We start from the raw sequence: 19,443 nt of genomic DNA on the forward strand, positions 1-19,443 counted from the left end.
TTTACATCTTTATTTTAATTCTGCTATGATTCCTTAAAAAATCCCTCCTCTCCGTCTCATCATTATCACCTTTCAGCCGTCCCTCTCTCTTGTTTTTCCGTCACCCATGCTGTTGATGTTTGCCCTTGTCTCCTTCACAAGCTGCCATACTTATTTTTGGCATCCTTTTGCTCGCCTGAGACCAGACACATTTTCCCCTCCACCCTGATATTTCAGGATGGAGATGATCGGTGGCTCCCTGAGCGCCTTCACCAATCACATCTCCCGTGTCCTCCTCAGGACCCTTCTTCTCTCAGTCTGCCATCAGGACTTCATTTTTGCCTCAGCCATGTACATATGCAGCCTGCAGGGAGAGCACACACATACATTCTGACCTTCCTTGCTTTCTCTTTGCTGCATGTGACAGATTGAGTTGTGATATTTACTTAATTCCTGCACTCTCCAGTCTCTTTGAACTGAGCTGTGACAGCTCTTTAGTCATCTCTCTCTCTCTCTCTCGGTTTATATTTATATTTCCCTGCAATGAGAACATTGCTACCGATGCAAAGTGGTGTGCAGTTTCTCAAAGAACTCAGTTAATCTTCCTGACAGGCTCATCAGATAATAAAAAGCTGACGTTCGTACTTGAACAAGAGCTCCAACCTGACAAGAAGAAAAAAAGGTGTGAGACAGCAAAGTGCTGTACCTGGCTGTTTCAAATTAATGACATCTTAACTGTGCTTGTCTGTGATTTAATTCATCATTTCTCATGTTAATCATGGTGAAATTACAGTATGTGGTCTGTAATAGACATGGGCATTCAGCAGGACAAAGAAAAAAGAGACAAAAGCCTCCCCAGGGGGGCATCAGAGAGTTGAAGGGGACCAAAGATGCTGCATGAGGTGAAATTGAGTCTAAAATCGCACTTCTCCTCAGAGTCATAACTCTGAGAAACACATATTGATATCAGTCAGCGTGACTTGCACTTTTTGAGGATATCACAATCTCGGTGGCAACTAGGGATTTATTTTGCAATTACAGTCGTGACAGTAATTGTCGGAATCGTGAAATCTACCGTGGTATTAAAAATTACATACCCACGCACACGTGGAACTGAAGTTTTACAACAAAAATTTTGCCTGTAAAGTTTTGTCAGTGCACCAATTGTTGTCTATCAGCAGCACCATGCTAGTCGGCTTAGCCCAGTTTGTTACAGCCTAAATAAATACTGGTTGGTGTCTGTGCCCCTGACTATTCAGCTGAAGTTGGGCAAGTCCGTGGAAACATTTCAAACGTGTCATTTACGACTACGTAATCCGAAAGTGGTGATAAGCAGAAAGAGATAAAAACAGATTGGAAGGCGAGTCCTTCTTCTCTGCAGCGTTCACGTATCCTTCCTGCAGATTCAGACTATGCCAAAGTAGTAACTAATGTGATTTAAGTGTGTATCGCCGTGGGTATGGACCGTACTCGTCATAGAGAATAAAGGCTTTCAGGTGCAGTTGTGGGCTTTGTAATGGCTCAAAAACAGACATCCATTGAAAAGTTTGGTCTTTTTTTTTTTTTAACCCAAGCATCTGCAGGATAGTTTCATACCTGATAAGTTATGATCCACAAAAGTTATGCATGATATGACACAAATAGATCCCTGTTTCTGTTATCTTCACCACCATTTTTGACTGCCAAGTGGAAGTCAGCCCATCACTGTAGTTCAGACTGAAATATCTCAACAACTGTTTTATGAATTGTTATGAAATTCAATTCAGACGTTCATTTTCTCCTCCAGGATGAATTGTAATAACTTAGGTGATCCTCAGACATTTTCATCGAGTGCAAAGTTTTAATTCAATCAATTTCAATTTTGAAACAGTACTCCACAAAATTGATGCTGCAGATCCAGAGGTAACCATTGGATGTATTCTTCTGAAGTTTTATTTAAACAGACAAAGTATACAACAAGTGTAAATCACCTTGTGTGGGGGGGTGAAAACTGACCCATACACGCACTCTAAACTGGATCAAAATCACTGACCACAGCAGTTAATGCTCAAATCACCCGACCTCCCCTAAAGACAGGCATCCAGTCTGAATGAGGTTTCAGTCAATACCCAGTTTACAAATTGCCATGACACAATATTTTTTGCACCTCTGATGATCGTTTTGCAACAGGCTGAATAAGTGTACCCTCCTGATGAAAATGGCATATTTTTCTTTCCCAGCCACCATTTTTTTTTGTCCACATTTGAGTGCCTTTTCCATCTAGACACACTGGCTTATTTACATCACTTTATACTACAGGTGGAGCCGTTTGCTCAAAGAGTTTTGTTGTTATACTTTCAAGATGTCAGTGGCAGCTTGTATGACTTTATAGAGCATATGACTTGATCGAAATAGGGTTGGTTCATTCCATTCATTCTTAAGCCTGACCAGCTAACTAGCTAGCAGTCAGTCTGTAACTGATCCTCTCAGGTGTTCGGATCTTTTCATTTTTCTCTCTCCATCAATCACGCCCACAGCCTCCCACAGTCTTTCCTTTTCTTTAAAGCTGATCATTTGTCTGTGTTATGGCAGCGCCCACAGGGGGGGTCAGCTACTGAAGTGCACACACACACACACACACACACACACACACACACACACATACAAACACAAACACAAACACACACACACACACACACACATGCGTGTTTGGAAATTAGAAATTCCTACAGGCTTCCAGACTCACAGAAAGGTCACTTATCACGAGCTGACAAGACTGTTCCTGCAGCCACGTATCACACACGCACACAAGTACGCATGTATGCACCCGCACTCACACACACACACACACACACACACACACACATACACTCACGCATAATGTAAGTAGATGTGTGATAAATGCTCTTTCATCGACAGGCTCAGTGTGTGTTGTGCTGACAGTGTGCTTTCCGAAGAAACCTCTTGGGAAAAAAACAGTTAAAAACACAAGTTAAAAGTTTCCGTCTCCTCTGATTGGACCCTGAAAACAGTGACGGTGACAGAGAAGGGACAAATAGATGTGACAGAAACCTGAACAGGAGAGGGACAGAGGGAAGCTCAAAGACGAGAGTTGAGGGATTTTTTCTATAAGGAGACATTTACTCAGCCTGTCACAAATCACCGTCAGGGGAGTAAAATGTTAGCGTCACCATCATTTTTCAATTAGGAGACTAGACCAATCATCCATCCATCCGTCCGTTATCTATACCGCTTATTCTTAACGGTCGCTGGGGGGCTCGAGCCAATCCCAGCTGACACTGGGCCAAAGCCTGGGTACACCCTGGAGTGGTCGCCAGTCAATCACAAGGCCGACACTAGAGACAGACAATCGTTCATACTCACACTCACACCTAGGGGCAATTCAGAGTCACCTATTAACCTGAGCTAGCAGTGCTGATCATAACACCACCAGCACGGTGGTGTTGCATTTCTGTGCATTATCCTGTTCTCTTTAGTTTTCTGCAAATGCCAAGTAAGTCAGTGCAAGGGTAAAATGCAGCAGCATCCTCTTCTCTTTTGCCACGCACAATACAATGCAGCCATCCTCGGACCTGAGCAACAAAACACAATAATATCCCTATGTGTCATTCCAAATATATACTGACAAAAATCAGAAATCACTTTATAAAAACAGCCACTTTGTTACTAAATATGTGCCTATGACAGGATTGTGTTCTTACCCGTTTAATGTGACTTCTGTTTTCGGACATCACTGGACAGCTCCTCAACATCGGGCATGTAAGATGTAACTTTAATCTTCACGCAGGACTGCAAGCTCTCATCTGTGAGGCGGGTGTGGTATTTGGATTTGATGTAGTTCATGTTTGAGAATATCTGCTCGCACAGGTATGTTGATCCAAAGATGGATAATACTCCAAGACTGGAAGAGCATTCCATGTTTCAAACACAAGTTTCTCGGGTGTTGGGAGGCTTTCAATTTCGCTCCATTTGAGGCTTTGGGCAAGCTGGGCTTTCTGGCGAGTCACGTCTTCAAGCTCGGCTGTCAGACTTTTGAACTTGGACACCCATAAATCTTTGTCAGCTATATCGGCCATTTCCATTTCAAGGTCAGCTTGATTTACTCCTGGGAATGTGTTCAACAAGGACGGGTCAATCTCCAGGGGTGTGACAGGGAAAGTTAGGGTCATTTTTTCCTTTCGGAACTCGCTAAATCTGCTCCCAAATGCAGTTTGCATATCAACGATCGCACCTTGTAAATAATCACCGTTGAGTGTGTGATCGTGATGGGCTTCTTTGAACTCTCTCAGGGAGGGGAAGTGAGAGAGCGTGCCTCGCTGTACATCTCTGGTGAATACAGTCAGCTTGCGCTCGAATGACAAAACAGCTTCCAGCATTTGCAGTGCAGTGTTTCCCTGCCCCTGGAGACTTTTATTCAGCATGTTTAGGTGGCTTGTCATATCCACCATAAAGTGCAGTTTTTCCAGCCACTCGGTATCTTCCAGTTGCAGGTAGTTCAGGTTTTTGCTTTTCAGGAATGTTTTCACATGTTCTAAACAAGCGACAAAGCGACGCAAAACCTCACCCCTGGACAGCCATCGGACTTTGTTGTGTAGCAGGAGATCGGAATATTCGCTGTCAACTTCATCTGGCAATGCATGGAACTGACGGTGGTTTAATGCTTTTGCAATTATCTTGTTCACCATCTCGATGACAAGGTTCATCACCTCCATACACTCCGGTGGGAATGTTTGTGCACACAGTGCTTCTTGGTGCAAGATGCAGTGAAATGCAAGCAGATTTCGATCCAACGCTTTCTGTAGTAAAGTCACAAACCCCTTTTGTGATCCTCTCATACTGGGTGCCCCATCTGTAGCCACTGAAATCAGGGGGTTGGTGTTTATTCCATTGCCATTTAAACACTTCAGCACAGCCTCACATATGTCCTCCCCGCGTGTTTGGCCTTTCAGGGGTACTAATTCGATCATTTCATCTTGCGGCCCATCAGAGTTCACATACCTGCATAACAGCGCTGCCTGTTCAATATCGATCACATCACACGACTCATCACAGGCAATTGAGTATGCTGGAGCTGAATTAATGTCCTTGATTTGCTGATTGGTGATGTTGCCTGCCATTTTAATGGCCTTTTCCTTCACTGTCTTTGCGGAGAGAGGCATGTCTTTAATTTTCTGTATTATCTCGGTTTTGTTTTTGAAGTCTGAAGATAGGTGCTCTGATATTTTAATGAATGAATCCTTCATGTAGTCACCATCAGTGAACGGTTTTCCACGCTTTATTATCTCCCGGGTTGCAACAAAACTAGCAGCAGTAGTGGAGTTTGGAGATGCAATCCACTTCTTAAATCTATCTTTGCGCTCCTCTAATTTCTCCAGAAGTAATGCAATTGCACTTTTTCTCTCACTCCCAACTGGGTACTCGGCTGCAAATGTAGCATGCCTTACCTGGAAATGTCTTTCCACATTACTCTTTTTGTTATTTGACAACTTCTCATTACAAAGCAAACATGCAGGCAATCCTTCTGCATTGGCAATGAAAGCAAATGATTCTGTCCAAGAACTGTTGAATCCTCTGTTCTCCTTAGCTATCTTTCTCTTTTTCCCTTTGGGATCCATGGCCCATGACACACCCACCGGTTTGTTTGCAACAGCCACGTGTCTGGCACCACGCTGAGCTGAAAGAAACGTGCCTGCGACACACGTCAACGACGTAAATCTTCGTTGAGAGAAATGTTGAAATTAAATATTTATTATACACATTTTTACAGCATTGGAAAACTTTAAGAATGTTTGTCGTGTTTTTCCTCCTACAGAAATTATATTAAAACAAAAAATATATTCACACCATCTTTTTCCATTTTCATATTTTTGAAAGCTCCAGGGAGCCACTAGGGCGGCGCTAAAGAGCCGCAGGTTGCCGACCCCCACCCTAGACCAATCAACCCTATGCTATAATATTTTTATTTTTTTTTGTAAATCTTATTAAGTTCGTTTTTGTCATTATAGAAAATACACGTCCTACTAGCACATTATTATCACTTTGTGGTTTTTCTTCTGTTTGTGGTACTTTTGGGATCAGTCAGTAAACCGTCCATGCATTTACATTGTCCAGATGGCAGTTCTGTCAAAGGGAAATATAATGAGAGAAAGCCTGGAGCAGTGAACAGCACTTCCTGGAACTTATATCTCCCATAAAATCAGTTCAGTGGACTTTTTCCTCTTTTGTTTCTTTTTGTTTTCTGTCTCTTACTTCCTCTTCCCGTTTCAATGCTATCTGACTTGTGGAGGATAGCGAATTTGCGGTGGAAAAGATCTAAGGCTTACAGAAAGTTTTGAATTGCGAGAGTTCAAATGTCACCCAATTATATATATATGACTGACAGAAGGACTGAAAGATATTGTGCACAGTGTCTCTCTATATATGAGAGTGAACATGGGTGTTTGTGTGTGAGCGTCAAGAATTATTTGGGGCAGCATTGCAACTGACAGCGTCCTGACACCTGTATAATACACAGACTCACTCTGCCGTTAATCAATCTGTTGATTAATCTTTTATATCTCCTCCCTTGTGCAGAATGGATTTCTTTCTGTTTAAATGTCACTTAGCACACCTGGAGGATGTTTTTCAGCCATCCGAAACCAAAATAAAGCAGTTTTGTGATATTAAGTGCTGTCTATGCTTAAATCTCAGACTTTTAAATGAGACAGTGAGAATGGCATGAATAGCAGAGCACATTACAAGAAGAATCCTCAAATCTAGATGTATCCCACAAGGACCGAATTTTAGAAGAAAACAAACACTGAATACCTGAATATGAATCCTGTTGGTAGATGGACGTAAACAAGTTGCCAGTGCTTTAGAGCAGGGGTGCCCACACTTTTTCGGCTCGCGAGCTACTTTTAAAATGACCAGGTCAAAATGATGTACCTACATTAAAAATGCTAAACATATATTTATTTCTATATATACTGAGTATACTTTATATATACAATATATATGTTGTCATACACTGCATAACTGCAGCTAATGTAACCCTTGGTGTTACTCATAAAAATTGACAGCAGTAATGCACATAGGTGATAAACAGTGATGTAATCATCAATACTGCACACAAGTGACAAGAGTAATTGGAACATTCAATACATTTATGGTCACTTCCTTACTCTGATGACTTGCACTGAATGGAGTCAAATATCCTTTCCTATCCTGTTCCCCATCCCAGAGTATCCCTTCTTTAGTAGATATAGATTGGAAGGTTAACTAGGTCACTGGAGTTTTGCAGTAGCTAGCGCGTTTGACCGCATGCATGTCCCTGCCCGCGACCCATAGCAGAGAAGAGATGACAGACTGGCCGCCCTGTACGTCTATCAAGGCGCAAACACAACTTTTTTTTTTTTTTTTTAAATGTCACGTGATCTACCCACACTACCTCCACGATCAACGTATTGGGCACCCCTGCTGTAGAGGAACCTCACTTGTAAGAACCAGTTTAACAGACATTTATCATCTTTTCTGCTCTGCGTCATTATCAGCTGCTCCAACAACAAACTGACGCTTGGGAGAGAAAAAACAAAGATCGACCTCCACAGTGTGAATGTTGAAGTGCTTTCTAGCAAAGCTCATTAAATGTTGATCATCTTAGTGTAGCATGTATGCATGCTGAGGTAAGTAGCAGATAACACAAAGTTCAGTTGAATCTAGTGGAAATGTCATTAGTTTTGCTGGTATTTTTTACCATAGACCAAAATATTCAACAAATTAAACTGTTGGCCTGATGATGGCACTAGATGAAAAGTCAGAGGATCGCCAAAGTTATTACAATTAATCCTGAGGGGAAAATGAACATCTGAACTGCATTTCATGACAATCCATCCAATAGTTGACATTTCAGGGTGGACCAAGCAGGTGGGTGGGTATGTAGATGATAAGAATAAGAATAAGACCGACTTTATTTATCCCGGAAGAAATTGTTGTGCCAGAGTGCGGTACAGAGGTCGTCACAACAATACAAAATATTAAAATACAAAATTGAACGGAAACTTAGACACAATAAAATACAATTAAATTAAATAGTCTGTCCCTTTTTAAAACAAAAAGTACAGATTGAAAAGTACAAATTTGTGAGAAGTGTCACAGTGTGTGAGGTGAAGTGTGAAAGTGAAACTATACAGAATAGACTAGCCTTTATTTCTATGGCATTTAATTACTTTATTTTCAACGTATAACAAGTTCTCCACATAAACTGTGTAAAAGAGGTGGACGTAGCTTCTAGGTCTGAAAAATTAAGCCAACGTGGAAATGCCTTAAACATGCATTCTTTCTATCGTCCTGCAGGGGCGACTCATTTGGCTCCAAAGAGAAGTCCTATTGTATGGAAGTCTATGAGAAAATGACCCGACTTCTCACTTGATTTATTACTGGAGTAAACATTTTCCTAATGAGTTTCAGATGTCAGTCACTAGTTTCAAATCCTTTTCAATACATCATGATGTTCGTTTTTTACATTATGGTCCCATTTATAGACTTTAAAGCGAGGTAACGTTTTAGGGCAGGACTACCTTGTAACTAACCAATCAGAAGTCGTGCCTAAACCTACCCAATCAGAGGCGGGAGAAAGAAAAACTCATGAGATGCCAGTAAACCCAAGATCGAGATTCTGAAAATTCAGGCTGGCTGTCCCAGGCTGACTTCTTTTATACAGTCTATGGTTCCACAGGATTCTTTAGACAGATGTCTTGGCATAAGTGTTTAAAAAGTAAAGTCCTTTACACACATCAGTGTTATATGCAGCTTTAGAAGTGACCCCCACAGTAATGGAACATGTTCACTTTCATCTAGAGCACAGAATTGTCTGTTAAAATGAATAATAATGCATCAAACTGAATGAATATTCCTGTAATAAAGAGAGTCTGACTTCTGAATACATCATGACGTATTAGCATGTCTAATGCTGTAACTCTGATGGACTCAGTGTAGCAGGGTGACGGTGGTGTCTGGGGGAGGTGGACAGGGATCAGACGGAAGCAGAGTGACAGCTGTTCAGTGAAATCTCAGGAGGAGATCAGAGCAAAGCAGCAACACAGCAGAGAGGAGGATGTGGGAGGGAAAGGCTGATAGAAAATACTTTCGAATATGGCAGAGAGAGTGAAAGATGAAGAGGTGGAGGATGAGAGAATCAGTAGAGGAGAAGGTATCAGTGTGCTGATGCAGAAGGGAAGGAGGAGGCAGCAGAATCAGGTGGAAGTAAGTGAGTCTGAAGGAGGAAGGCAGCAGCAGACGTAGCACCTAATGTTTAGCCGTGACTCTAAAACCTAAATGAATGTAGAATCCACCCTTTTCAACTGGGCTGCAACTAACAATTACAATTAATTAATCATAATGCTGATCACCAGCTACTACTTATTTGTTTAGTCTGTTAAAGTTCTAAAAATAGTGAAAATTAATTTTGCAGAGCACGATGTGGCACCTGGCATCAGATTGGGTTTTGGATTGTTGGAGATTCACACTATTATCAGATGAGACAAAGAAAATCAGCTGATGTTGACATTTTTGAAGCTGGACCCCATTGAATTCCTTTTTACAATGATTATTTATCAAAATGGATGCTGATTAGTCTTCAATATATTTAATAATTGCTTCAGATATACATTCCACTTTATGGATCTTCATTGTCTTGTAACAAAAGACACCTGAAGAGGAAACCAGCTGAATTACATAGAAAACATTTCTACGGCTGTTTTGTTAAATGCAATAAATATGAGTCATCAGAACTAGATGAGGTTTTTTCTCTTGACAATACAATATTTAATTAAACAAATAAAGCAGTTTAAACATTACAAACATTACAAAGCAGCAATAAAGCATCTTATTAAGTATCTGTGTAGCGTTTTGGTGCCTGATAAACCACTGAAGACGTTCATCTGTTACTCAGACTAGACGTCCCAGACGGGATTTCATTGTCTCACCAGTACCTGAAACAAACTGTGCTGTTTTAATGCAGCTCCGTCTGAATCCTCACCAACAGACTGAACTGAGACACTCCTGGGGCGAATTGGAATTTTAAGCTCTATAAATTACACTTTACCTCAAGGACGAAGGAGAAGAGATTGAGCTGTTTTTATGTTCAGGTGTTTCACTGTTGACGGACGTCTCGACTGAAACCACTTTAAAATGCCGTGGATACAGAGAGCCTCGTGTAAACGTACTGTTCTCAACTCTCGTCAACAGAAACTCATTTTCGTCTGTCTGACATTTTGTGCACTTATGCAAGCAGCTGCTGTCAGCTCTTTGTGCAATATTACCGCTGAAAGCTGTATAATGAAGCTGTAAAAGCGAAAAGCTTCGTATGATTTCATCCACGTTTCTTTTGCCGTCAGAGGTGCTGATGGTAAACCTGAAGTCAGAGGAGAAAATCACTGACTGGTTTTTAGATTGGAGCTGATTGTGGAAAAGGGTTAGGGTTAGCTGGAAGCCAGATTGACTTATAATTTCTTCATCAATAGCCTCTAGTTAAACTGCTGCAAGACACTAAGCGACGACCGGCTCACACACAGTAAGACGCTCTGTGAAAGCTGTCGATGTGAAATAAAGGGTGCTGAAGAGAGAGATGAAAAAAATTGACTTGAGGTGCCAAAGGTCCAACCGTTTAGAGACTTCAATGAACAACCAACACAGATGGAAAATAAGGCGAGAACATAGAAGAAATGAACACATAATGAAGACGGGAAGATTGATTTCTTGAAAGCAGGGGATTAACAGAAGTGAGGAGAGAGGAGAGCAGGAGAAAAGAGATGAGAATTGATGAAGGACTGGGAGTGAAGAAGGTCGAACACAGACGGTGCAGCTAATGACGGGAAGACAATGAGCTCCTGCTGAGGAGGTGATGCCGGAGGAGAGGACGCCAAAGGGAACAGAAGCAAGCCGATAGGAGACCACACCGACATGAAGCCACCTAAATGTTGTGTGTGTGATTGCGTCCACACCAACAGCAGTCCCGTTCATACATGCGCTGCAACCCCAAAAACACCTAGGTTTCAACTGATATCAATGCAAAAACAGTCTTATTCAAGATGAGTCGGTAGCCTGGAAAAGAAACCAAACTTTACACTACTTTCCTGTGCTGTTTTTGCATCATGTCCTGCCTCCTGCATTCTGTCTCTGAGGCTCCAAACAGAGTGTTTCAGGCAAGTGAGAATGCATCTGACACGGACAGTCTGCTGCCGTGTGCGACGCGTGTGAAAAAGCAAGTCCAGACCATATCCAGACCTGATTCTGCCACATTGTCGTGCCGCGAAGAAACGGCGAGTGTTTCCGTGTGGGTTCTAATGAAGCCGTCTGGCCACAGTGAAACAACAAGAAGACAGTTGAATCTCTCCTCCTTCGTCATCACAACAAAACCTGAGAAGGACACGACGTCTGACAAAAATCAACACACATTCATGTTAATTACAGGAGCTGTATGATTTATGTTCAGGGATGATGTTAGATTTTATGCTCATTCGATGGGGGGGGGGGCGAAAAACATCTAGAAAACCATTAGCAGACATTAAGTAGCGATGCTACTGTTATTTCAATTGTTATTATTAGTAATACTATCATTATTATTATTGCTATTGTTGTTGTAGATGTTGTAAGAGGTGCATGATGTTCACTTTTTTTTTTATTTGAGTGTAAAGGCTCTTTGCTTTCTCCTGTAATTAACGTTAATGTTGGAGCTTTGCAGAAGTACTGTGGGCGGCGAAGTGTCAGAGAAGGCGAAAGGAGATGTGGGATGTGGAGGAATAAAGGGGGATTTGCAGGAGAAAATGAGGAGGAGGGGCAGCAGATATGGGCGCTGAAAGGTTAGAGACAACATGCTGTGTGGATACGACAGAAGGGAGAGACGGGAGGACAGTGAGAGTCAGAGGAAGCAAGGAAAAGAGTGGGATTATGGAGGGAAAACATGAATTTGTGGTAGAAGAAGAAGTAGATTGTGACGCTAGAAAAACACAAAGGAGAAAAAAAAGCAGGTCTTAAGCCCCTTTCAGAGCCTTTAACATTAACGTGCTGGTAATTTAACATGTTCTCAACTGAATAAACACTTAACAAGAAGTCACACTGTCAATCTGAAACACTTCTGTATCACTTCCAACACGACACAAGTCTGAAGTGACTGGTTTCAGATTAATAAAGGCTTTTAGCTTTTAGCTTTGAGATCTCCTTTCTCTTTCTAAACTCTCTGTAATCAATGTATTACTTCAATCTTCAGTACTTTTGCGCAAAGAGAATACAACCAGTTAAACTATGAAACTCTGTGACAGAGACGATTTGAAGTTGTTGAGGAGATTCTTCTTAGATCTGAATTCATCGTCACAGTGCGACTGGAACAGAAGAGGTTTTCAAAACCAATGATTTGGTGAATATCGAGCAAAAAATCTCAGTGTACAGCAAGTGAACCAACACTGTCTGATCCAACCATGTCAGATATAGTCAGACATGCAGCAGAAATCACTCTCTAATGAAGTTAGATGATGAAACTGATGTGAAAATGGATCGAGTGCCACCCATGCTCACTGCACCCCCCTCCCTTCTCTCTCTCTCTCTCTCACTCTCTCTCTCTCTCACTAGGTGCCAACATATCAATGCAGGCGTGCAGCTCTTTCTCTAAATATGCTGTCATGTCTTGAATGAAGCAGTGAGGAACAATAACACTAAAGAAAAAGCACGGCTTTAACAGATAGATGAGGACAATGTTATATTTGCCTTGTTTACCTTGGCAAAATCGTAAAGAATAAGTCAGCACTAGAAAAGAGACGGATCACTGTGACGGCCCGCTTCACTGGTGGGAAACATGATGTGCTGCTGATGGAGGCACAGCTGCTCTTAAAGATAATGATCAGTTCTCAAAAGAAGAGAAGCCTTTGGGGTATTTGCTTTACAGACTGTATCTCCCAAATGACTTACGTGATTAGCCGATAAATCAACAGCAAAATCACTGTGTACAATTTTTTAAAAAATCACTTGATGGATTCTTTTGGAAAAATGAAACACATTTGCCATTTCTACAGTCTCCACTGTGAGACATTTCTGCTTTTCTTCACTTTCTATCACAATAAGCCAAATGCTTTTGGGTTTTTGACTGATGGTCGGACAAAACAAGAAGTGTGAAGAGTTTATGTTGGACTCTGACGTTATAAAAAAGTCCAGTCGATAATGAAAATAGTTGCAGAACTAGACTGAAAGGTAAACTCCCAGTTAATCTCATTTTATAATTAATTTTGATTCTATTTTCAAGCTTTCAGGGCTAATTCAGGTACTTAGTAGTACACTTAAAATAAATAAATACTGACAGTCAGGTATCAAATAAACACTGAATTAGACTTGTATGCTTTGTATTATTATTACACCCATATTCATAAAAAGAAGTACAACCTTTGTACTTACGAATACTTTTTAAAAATGTTTTGGTCTTTGGATAGTTCAGTGTTGTACGGATGTTATTGTATTGATCTATGATACAACTGTACCATTTTTAACAGAGAGTGACACTAAATACAGTAAGTGAGACCATATGCAGGAGTTTATTGTTTAAAGAAAATAAGTGTCAGTTGTCAGTGGGACAAAAAGCGAGGTTTGTTCAAAAAGAAGGGAAAAAAAGAGGGAGAATGAAGCGGGGGGAGACGGTGAACAAAGTGAGGAGGACGGAGGAGATGAGTACAGAGGAGGAGCTGAAAGTGAAGAGAGGTTGTGAGGTGAAAACATATGAAGTGAACAGACGGGATGAAAAGTGCAGGAAAAGGCTGTGAGTGTGAAGAGCGGGTGTGATGGCGATGTTGACATCCTCCAGAGAAGTGTTTCCCTCGGCACCCGTGGTGTTAACACAGACATCCCATGATGCACGGGGGCTATATAGATGCATAGGAAAGTCAATCACGGTGTTACTCCAAGTTATGCAGCTGGCAGCTGGCCAGCTAGCTGACTCAGTCCAAAGGTGACGAAAGCTCACCGATGAACGTGCTCCATCTTGTTTGATTAAATGATGCATAAGCTGTCAAATCAATATGCTGTTAGTTCATGTGGAGTTATGTGCTTGACTCTCTGAGCGTCAGCTGAACTGGAAGGAACCTCAAAACCTCCCATTATCCCGCCTTCGGAGCGTTTTTGCAACAGTTACCCCATTGTTGTAGTTTGTTTAACCATTTTCTAGCTGCTGATGTTAAAACTGAGTAAAATAGTCAGACCAACTACTATGTTTGATGGCTCATTTCATCAAATGGAAATATTATTGATGTCTTGTGTATCATTTTAAACGCCAAAAACCAGAGGCTTGTATAAGATCATAGTGACTGTTGTCAGGATTAAACACGACGGCTGAATCTTGCAGCCAAAATAGCTCTTTTGCTGCTTTTTTCCTCTGCTGCTGTAGGGAAACTTCCCCCGTGTGCGGTGGAGGATTTCTGGACATCTAGCGCTGGGTTTGTGAAGAAATCCATTTCTTATTTCAGAGTACTTGGTGACTTAGTGCTGAAGCTCTTTCTCTCCCACCTCCTTCCCTCCTGGAGCTGTCCGTGGATCTGACAGATTCTTTTGTATGACCGATGCATCGATTCCAAAACACTATGTTCACAAAGCTTTCCTTAAAACATTTCTAGGTCTATCGGCTATGTGCTGTTGTTTTTGTGGATACTTTAATATTCTACAAACCAATGAAAGCGTGTAAAACACTGCAGTTATGTACTTATACTACACTATTGAGGTGACACCGACGTCCTCACAAACCTCAGAGTCCAAACGGTTGAAAAGATCCTGTTTTTTCTGTCTGTCGTAGCCGACCAGCGAAGAAGACCTCTGCCCCATCTGCTACGCTCACTCCATCTCTGCCATCTTCAAGCCCTGCTCCCACAAGTCCTGCAAGTGAGTCCACAAACACCCACCAACACACACACACATGTATAAACCACCAACACACACAGCTTCTTTCTTCTTTTGCTCCCCACACACACATTTCATCTCCAGCTCACACAGAAACAGAGACGTCCCGGAGAACACGGAGGAACAGCTTTCTGTTGAATTCTGTCCAGCCTCTCATGTCTGTTACAGCCATCAGGACTCTGGTCTGTCAGAGCCACAGCATTTCTATTTCTACCAAACATGATCAAAGTATCGATTTTCTTCTGCAGTAACGTTCACGATCACGAGTGTTGAAGCAAGTTTTGAGTTGAAAGAAATTCTTTGGAAAATGTTTCATACACACAGTAATCCAGCCATTAAGACCTTTTGATATTTAATAATAATCATAAGCATCAGTAAAGCAGTTACTACAAAACAAACAAAAAAGGGAAAAATATACAGGATAGAACAAAATATCAAGTAACAAACTATTTATCTAATCAGTTAGCTAACTCTTAACACCTTTCTGTTCATTTGCTCACTTGTTTTCTTTTTTCTTTCAGTGCTAGTTTTCAGCCAATCCCAACATGTAGTGTTTAGGTCTTATTTCAGACTCAATATGTGGACTCATTTTTGTAGTCAAATCCTAATTTCTATTTTTCAGAAACAGTCTTTCCATGTAAATTTATTGTGTTATCAAATAATATAATATATTTATAATATGTGAAGAATGTAACAAGTGTTGCTGTCAAGTTAATAAGGCAAGTTAATAAATCAGTTAATGCATTTACTTTACTCAGTGATTCTCATATGCACACAGTGGAGCTTTTTAAACTTCAAACAGAATATTTGAATATAATACTCAAATGCATTTAGGTCTGAGGTCCCATACTGAAGGAAATCTGGAAATCACTTTAGTTTCTGGTCATATCAAAGTGAAATCACTTTTATTGATTTAATGTTATCTGTGATGAATACCAATAGAGTGATCAATTTTCTAATCCGTTTTATTAGCTGCAGTACAGACTGCAGAACAGACTTGGCTAGCTGCTATGTCTATCATTCTCTGAGTGCGGATGATCTGCTGTGTAGCATTTCTTAGTGTGTGTGTTGATATTCACCAGCTGAATGTATGTAAGATCTGCACACAAGCTTAGGTCTGCTCTATAGTTGCCATGGTGATCTAGACAGGTTAAACCTTTGTGACGATGAAAGACTTCAGGCTCAACATACGTCGCTAAGCCATTAATCTGGCCTCATAGTTAGTACACCCCTCCGAAGGCTTCATTGATCCAGACACACACACACACACACACACACACACACACACACACACACAGTTGTATTTTCACCACGTCGGAGGACATTTCATTGACATAGATTCATTTCATGGAGACTTGCCCCAACTATAACCACTACTAGCCTACCCTAATCTGAAACTAATCTCACCCCAGACTTTAAGGATTTACATTATAGGTAGGGCTCATTATTGGAACCCAATACTTTTAAGTTATCGATCAGAATAATCTAATACCAAGTTGTACTGACTTCCCCTGTCAAACAGTACCTGCATTCATTCCTTCGTGGATCCAAATCTAGAAAAAAAAATCTTATTTGTATGATTTTGCTCGCAGTCGATCACAGCAAGCATTCATCAGTCCGATGGGATGTGTGATCGGCCCACCACTGAACCACGGCCCATACAGTCCGAGACGTGAGGTGAAGTCACGAGTTGGCAGTTCAGTTTGCCAAGGTGCCACCAAGACGTTCAAAAGTATGGCTAGAGCCGACAAGATAAACTCGATAAACGTAAATGCATCTAATGTGGACAGGAAAGAACAAAGGCAGGAGAAACGCGATAAAGCACCTAATCAAGCTCAGGGTGGACAGCTGCACCGTGTTCACAAGGCCAACGGACAGTGCTGCTGAAATAAGTCATCTATTGGTATTGGTGTCACTTTAAAGGTACTGGTATTGTAGTTTTTAAGCAATAACCAGCCCAGCTAGTTATATAGTTATAGTTACACACACACAGATTTGGGTCCCTTCAGTTTTCTTTAAAGATGTTTGTCAGTCCTTGAAACAGAGAAACACAAAATACAAGTCAAACACATATATGCCTCAAAAAAAAAAAAACATGCATGCAACGTCTCATAATATATGTACACACCATACTTTATCTTTGATATATAGGTAATTTATACATGCACACGCATGCATATAGGTATGTGTGTTATGGTGTGAGTCAGCTGTTTGGTAACTGCTGATTGTGGCTGAAAGCCTCTGCAGCTCTGTGGGCAGCAGGCCTTGGTCCACTTCATGCCTCAATATATATTTCATGTAATCCTGGAGGTGCGCTTGATTTAGCTTAGCTGGCATGCCACCTCAGCAGTAGTATGGATTGTTCTGGTGCTGATTGAAAGTGCTGTCACGAGGAGTAAACCATGCTGACCTGAGCTGATTCTCATCACCTGCAAGGCCACACTCAGACCCATTTTTACTCAAGTGTCTGTTTGAGCTCCAGTCTGGACTGTAAGGACTGCCTCACCCTCTTTCTCGCACTTTTTAAGCCCTCTGTATTTTCTTCTGATGTCCTTTTTTTCTGTCACTTGGTTTCAGCAACTTTACCCTCATGTACCGCTCATTACACAGTGAGGTGACCTTGTAGTTGAAAAAACCACAGAGAAAGTAGGGAAGAATGGAGGTTTACAGTATGATTGTGCATAAATTGTGCAGCAAATGCCCAAAGAAATAATTATTTAATCTCACTTTTGGTGGACCTCAGATGCCCCAGTGAATAATTAACATACTGTATACTATCTTATCGAGTTAAATCGATTTTTTTAATGATATTACATTCTTTTCTATATTGAGCTACTGTAATGAGGTTTAGGCTTAAGAAGTAAGTAATATTTCAGGACATTATTGGACTTATTGATTTCTAAATGTGAGCTAAATGAGAGAAAAAGGTGAAAAACATACAAGGTGTATAGAGTGACATCATCTTTTCATATGGAAGACAGCTGTGCGCTCACTTCCATGTGCGGGAGAAAAGACACATCCCATGACGCTAACAGCTCTTTTTCCTCCTCTGTGTCCCCTCATGTGTATAGAGCCTGTATCAACCAGCACCTGATGAACAACAAGGACTGTTTCTTCTGCAAAGCCACCATCACCGGGGTCGAGGACTACAGCAAGCCCGCCACCTCCTAACAGAACAGACACACACCCCGCACACGTTAGCTGTAAAAGATCACACGTTAGCCGTGTTAAAGACTGATGCATCAAACACTCACCCATCTCGAGCCTCTCAAACATCAGACTACATATCAGTGAACCCAAAGATTTCTCACAGAGGTCCGTACTGTATGTATGCATGTGTGAGCGTGTGCAGTCGTTTTTTTTTTGGAGATGTACAGATTGATTCTCGCCTGTAATCCACAGAACGTCCTCCTTCTATAACTTAAGGCAAGATGGAGGTTGAGATTTTGGAGCGACGCTGCAAACATTCGTCAGTCTTTACTTTGCCTGTGAGAGGAAATTAGCATAATGTGTCTGACTTTTTATGATGGACTTAACCCACTCATGTGGGTGGGCGAATACGTGTTTAAGTAATGCTAAAGTCAAGTATACTGTACAGTAGAGGTGTGTATGGACTGAAGTCAGGTAAAATATGCTGAATTATTCTGAGATGAGAGCTTTTTCATGTACGAGCTGAAATTAAACCTGACATGAAGTTAAAAAAGCAAATGAACACATTGAGTTGAAGTGAGGGGAACAGATGGTGACCAGTAATTACCCACCGCCCTCCATTTGCTTTTCATATATATATATATATATATATATATATATATATATATATATATATATAAACACATATCTGGTAAATGTAAAACCATTTGAGAAATGATTCAGATATTTTAAAGCAGCGTGTCCCAAGATAAATCGGAGAAAATCTCTTTTCTTCATGTCCACACCGAGGCCATAAAATTCTAACGGGGCATCATAAGTAGTCCTGCTTTATTTTGTTATCAGTGAGATTTATCTCCCGATACAGCGAACGCTATTTATGTCAAGTTGATACTTTTGTTTTGATGACATTTTCCATTTATTCAGTCCATCAGTTGTCTGAACTCACTCATCCCGGTCAGGGCCAGCGGCGGATGGAGCTTAAAATCCCAACATGCATCCTAAACAGTTGGCATGTCTAACGCCTGGCAGACAGATGGAGCCTGATTTCAGCTCCGAATTCTGCTGAATTTCTGCTTTGATCGGTTGTTGTTTGACATAAAGTTTGAGGTCATGCCGCCTGATGGAACAACAGTCCGCCTGTTAGACGACCACTTGGTTTTCTGGCAGGTCAGAAATGTTTGTCTGTGTCCAGTTTTCAATAAGGCTGCTGACAATAGATCCAGTAGAAATGTGTTGAGATTATTTTCTCCTTCCTTTCAGCTCATAGTAGAATTGAACAATTCTAACGCTCTTAAATCTTTATTCAAAGTATCAAAAGTCAAAATCACAGAGTTGATTGGGAGTTAACAAAACACACTAGATTATTAAAAACACACAGTGTCTACGAACACTTGCAGGTAATTT

At 41.0% G+C, this 19,443-nt stretch overlaps 1 protein-coding gene across 1 annotated transcript in view; it reads left to right on the top strand.

Annotated features, from left to right (window-relative positions):
* The window catches only part of LOC139213051 (E3 ubiquitin-protein ligase RNF123), a 148,136-nt gene extending 129,528 nt beyond the window's left edge, over window positions 1-18,608 (top strand). Inside the window, exons 39-40 of the mRNA XM_070843666.1 lie at window positions 14,786-14,871; window positions 17,961-18,608. Of these exons, the coding sequence (XP_070699767.1) occupies window positions 14,786-14,871; window positions 17,961-18,060 (186 nt within the window). The 3' untranslated portion in view covers window positions 18,061-18,608. The remainder of the gene's footprint in view (window positions 1-14,785; window positions 14,872-17,960) is intronic.
* The last annotated feature ends 835 nt before the right edge of the window (window positions 18,609-19,443 follow it).

Source organism: Pempheris klunzingeri, chromosome 2 (genome assembly GCF_042242105.1).
Source record: "Pempheris klunzingeri isolate RE-2024b chromosome 2, fPemKlu1.hap1, whole genome shotgun sequence".
Classification (NCBI taxonomy): Eukaryota; Metazoa; Chordata; class Actinopteri; order Acropomatiformes; family Pempheridae; genus Pempheris; species Pempheris klunzingeri.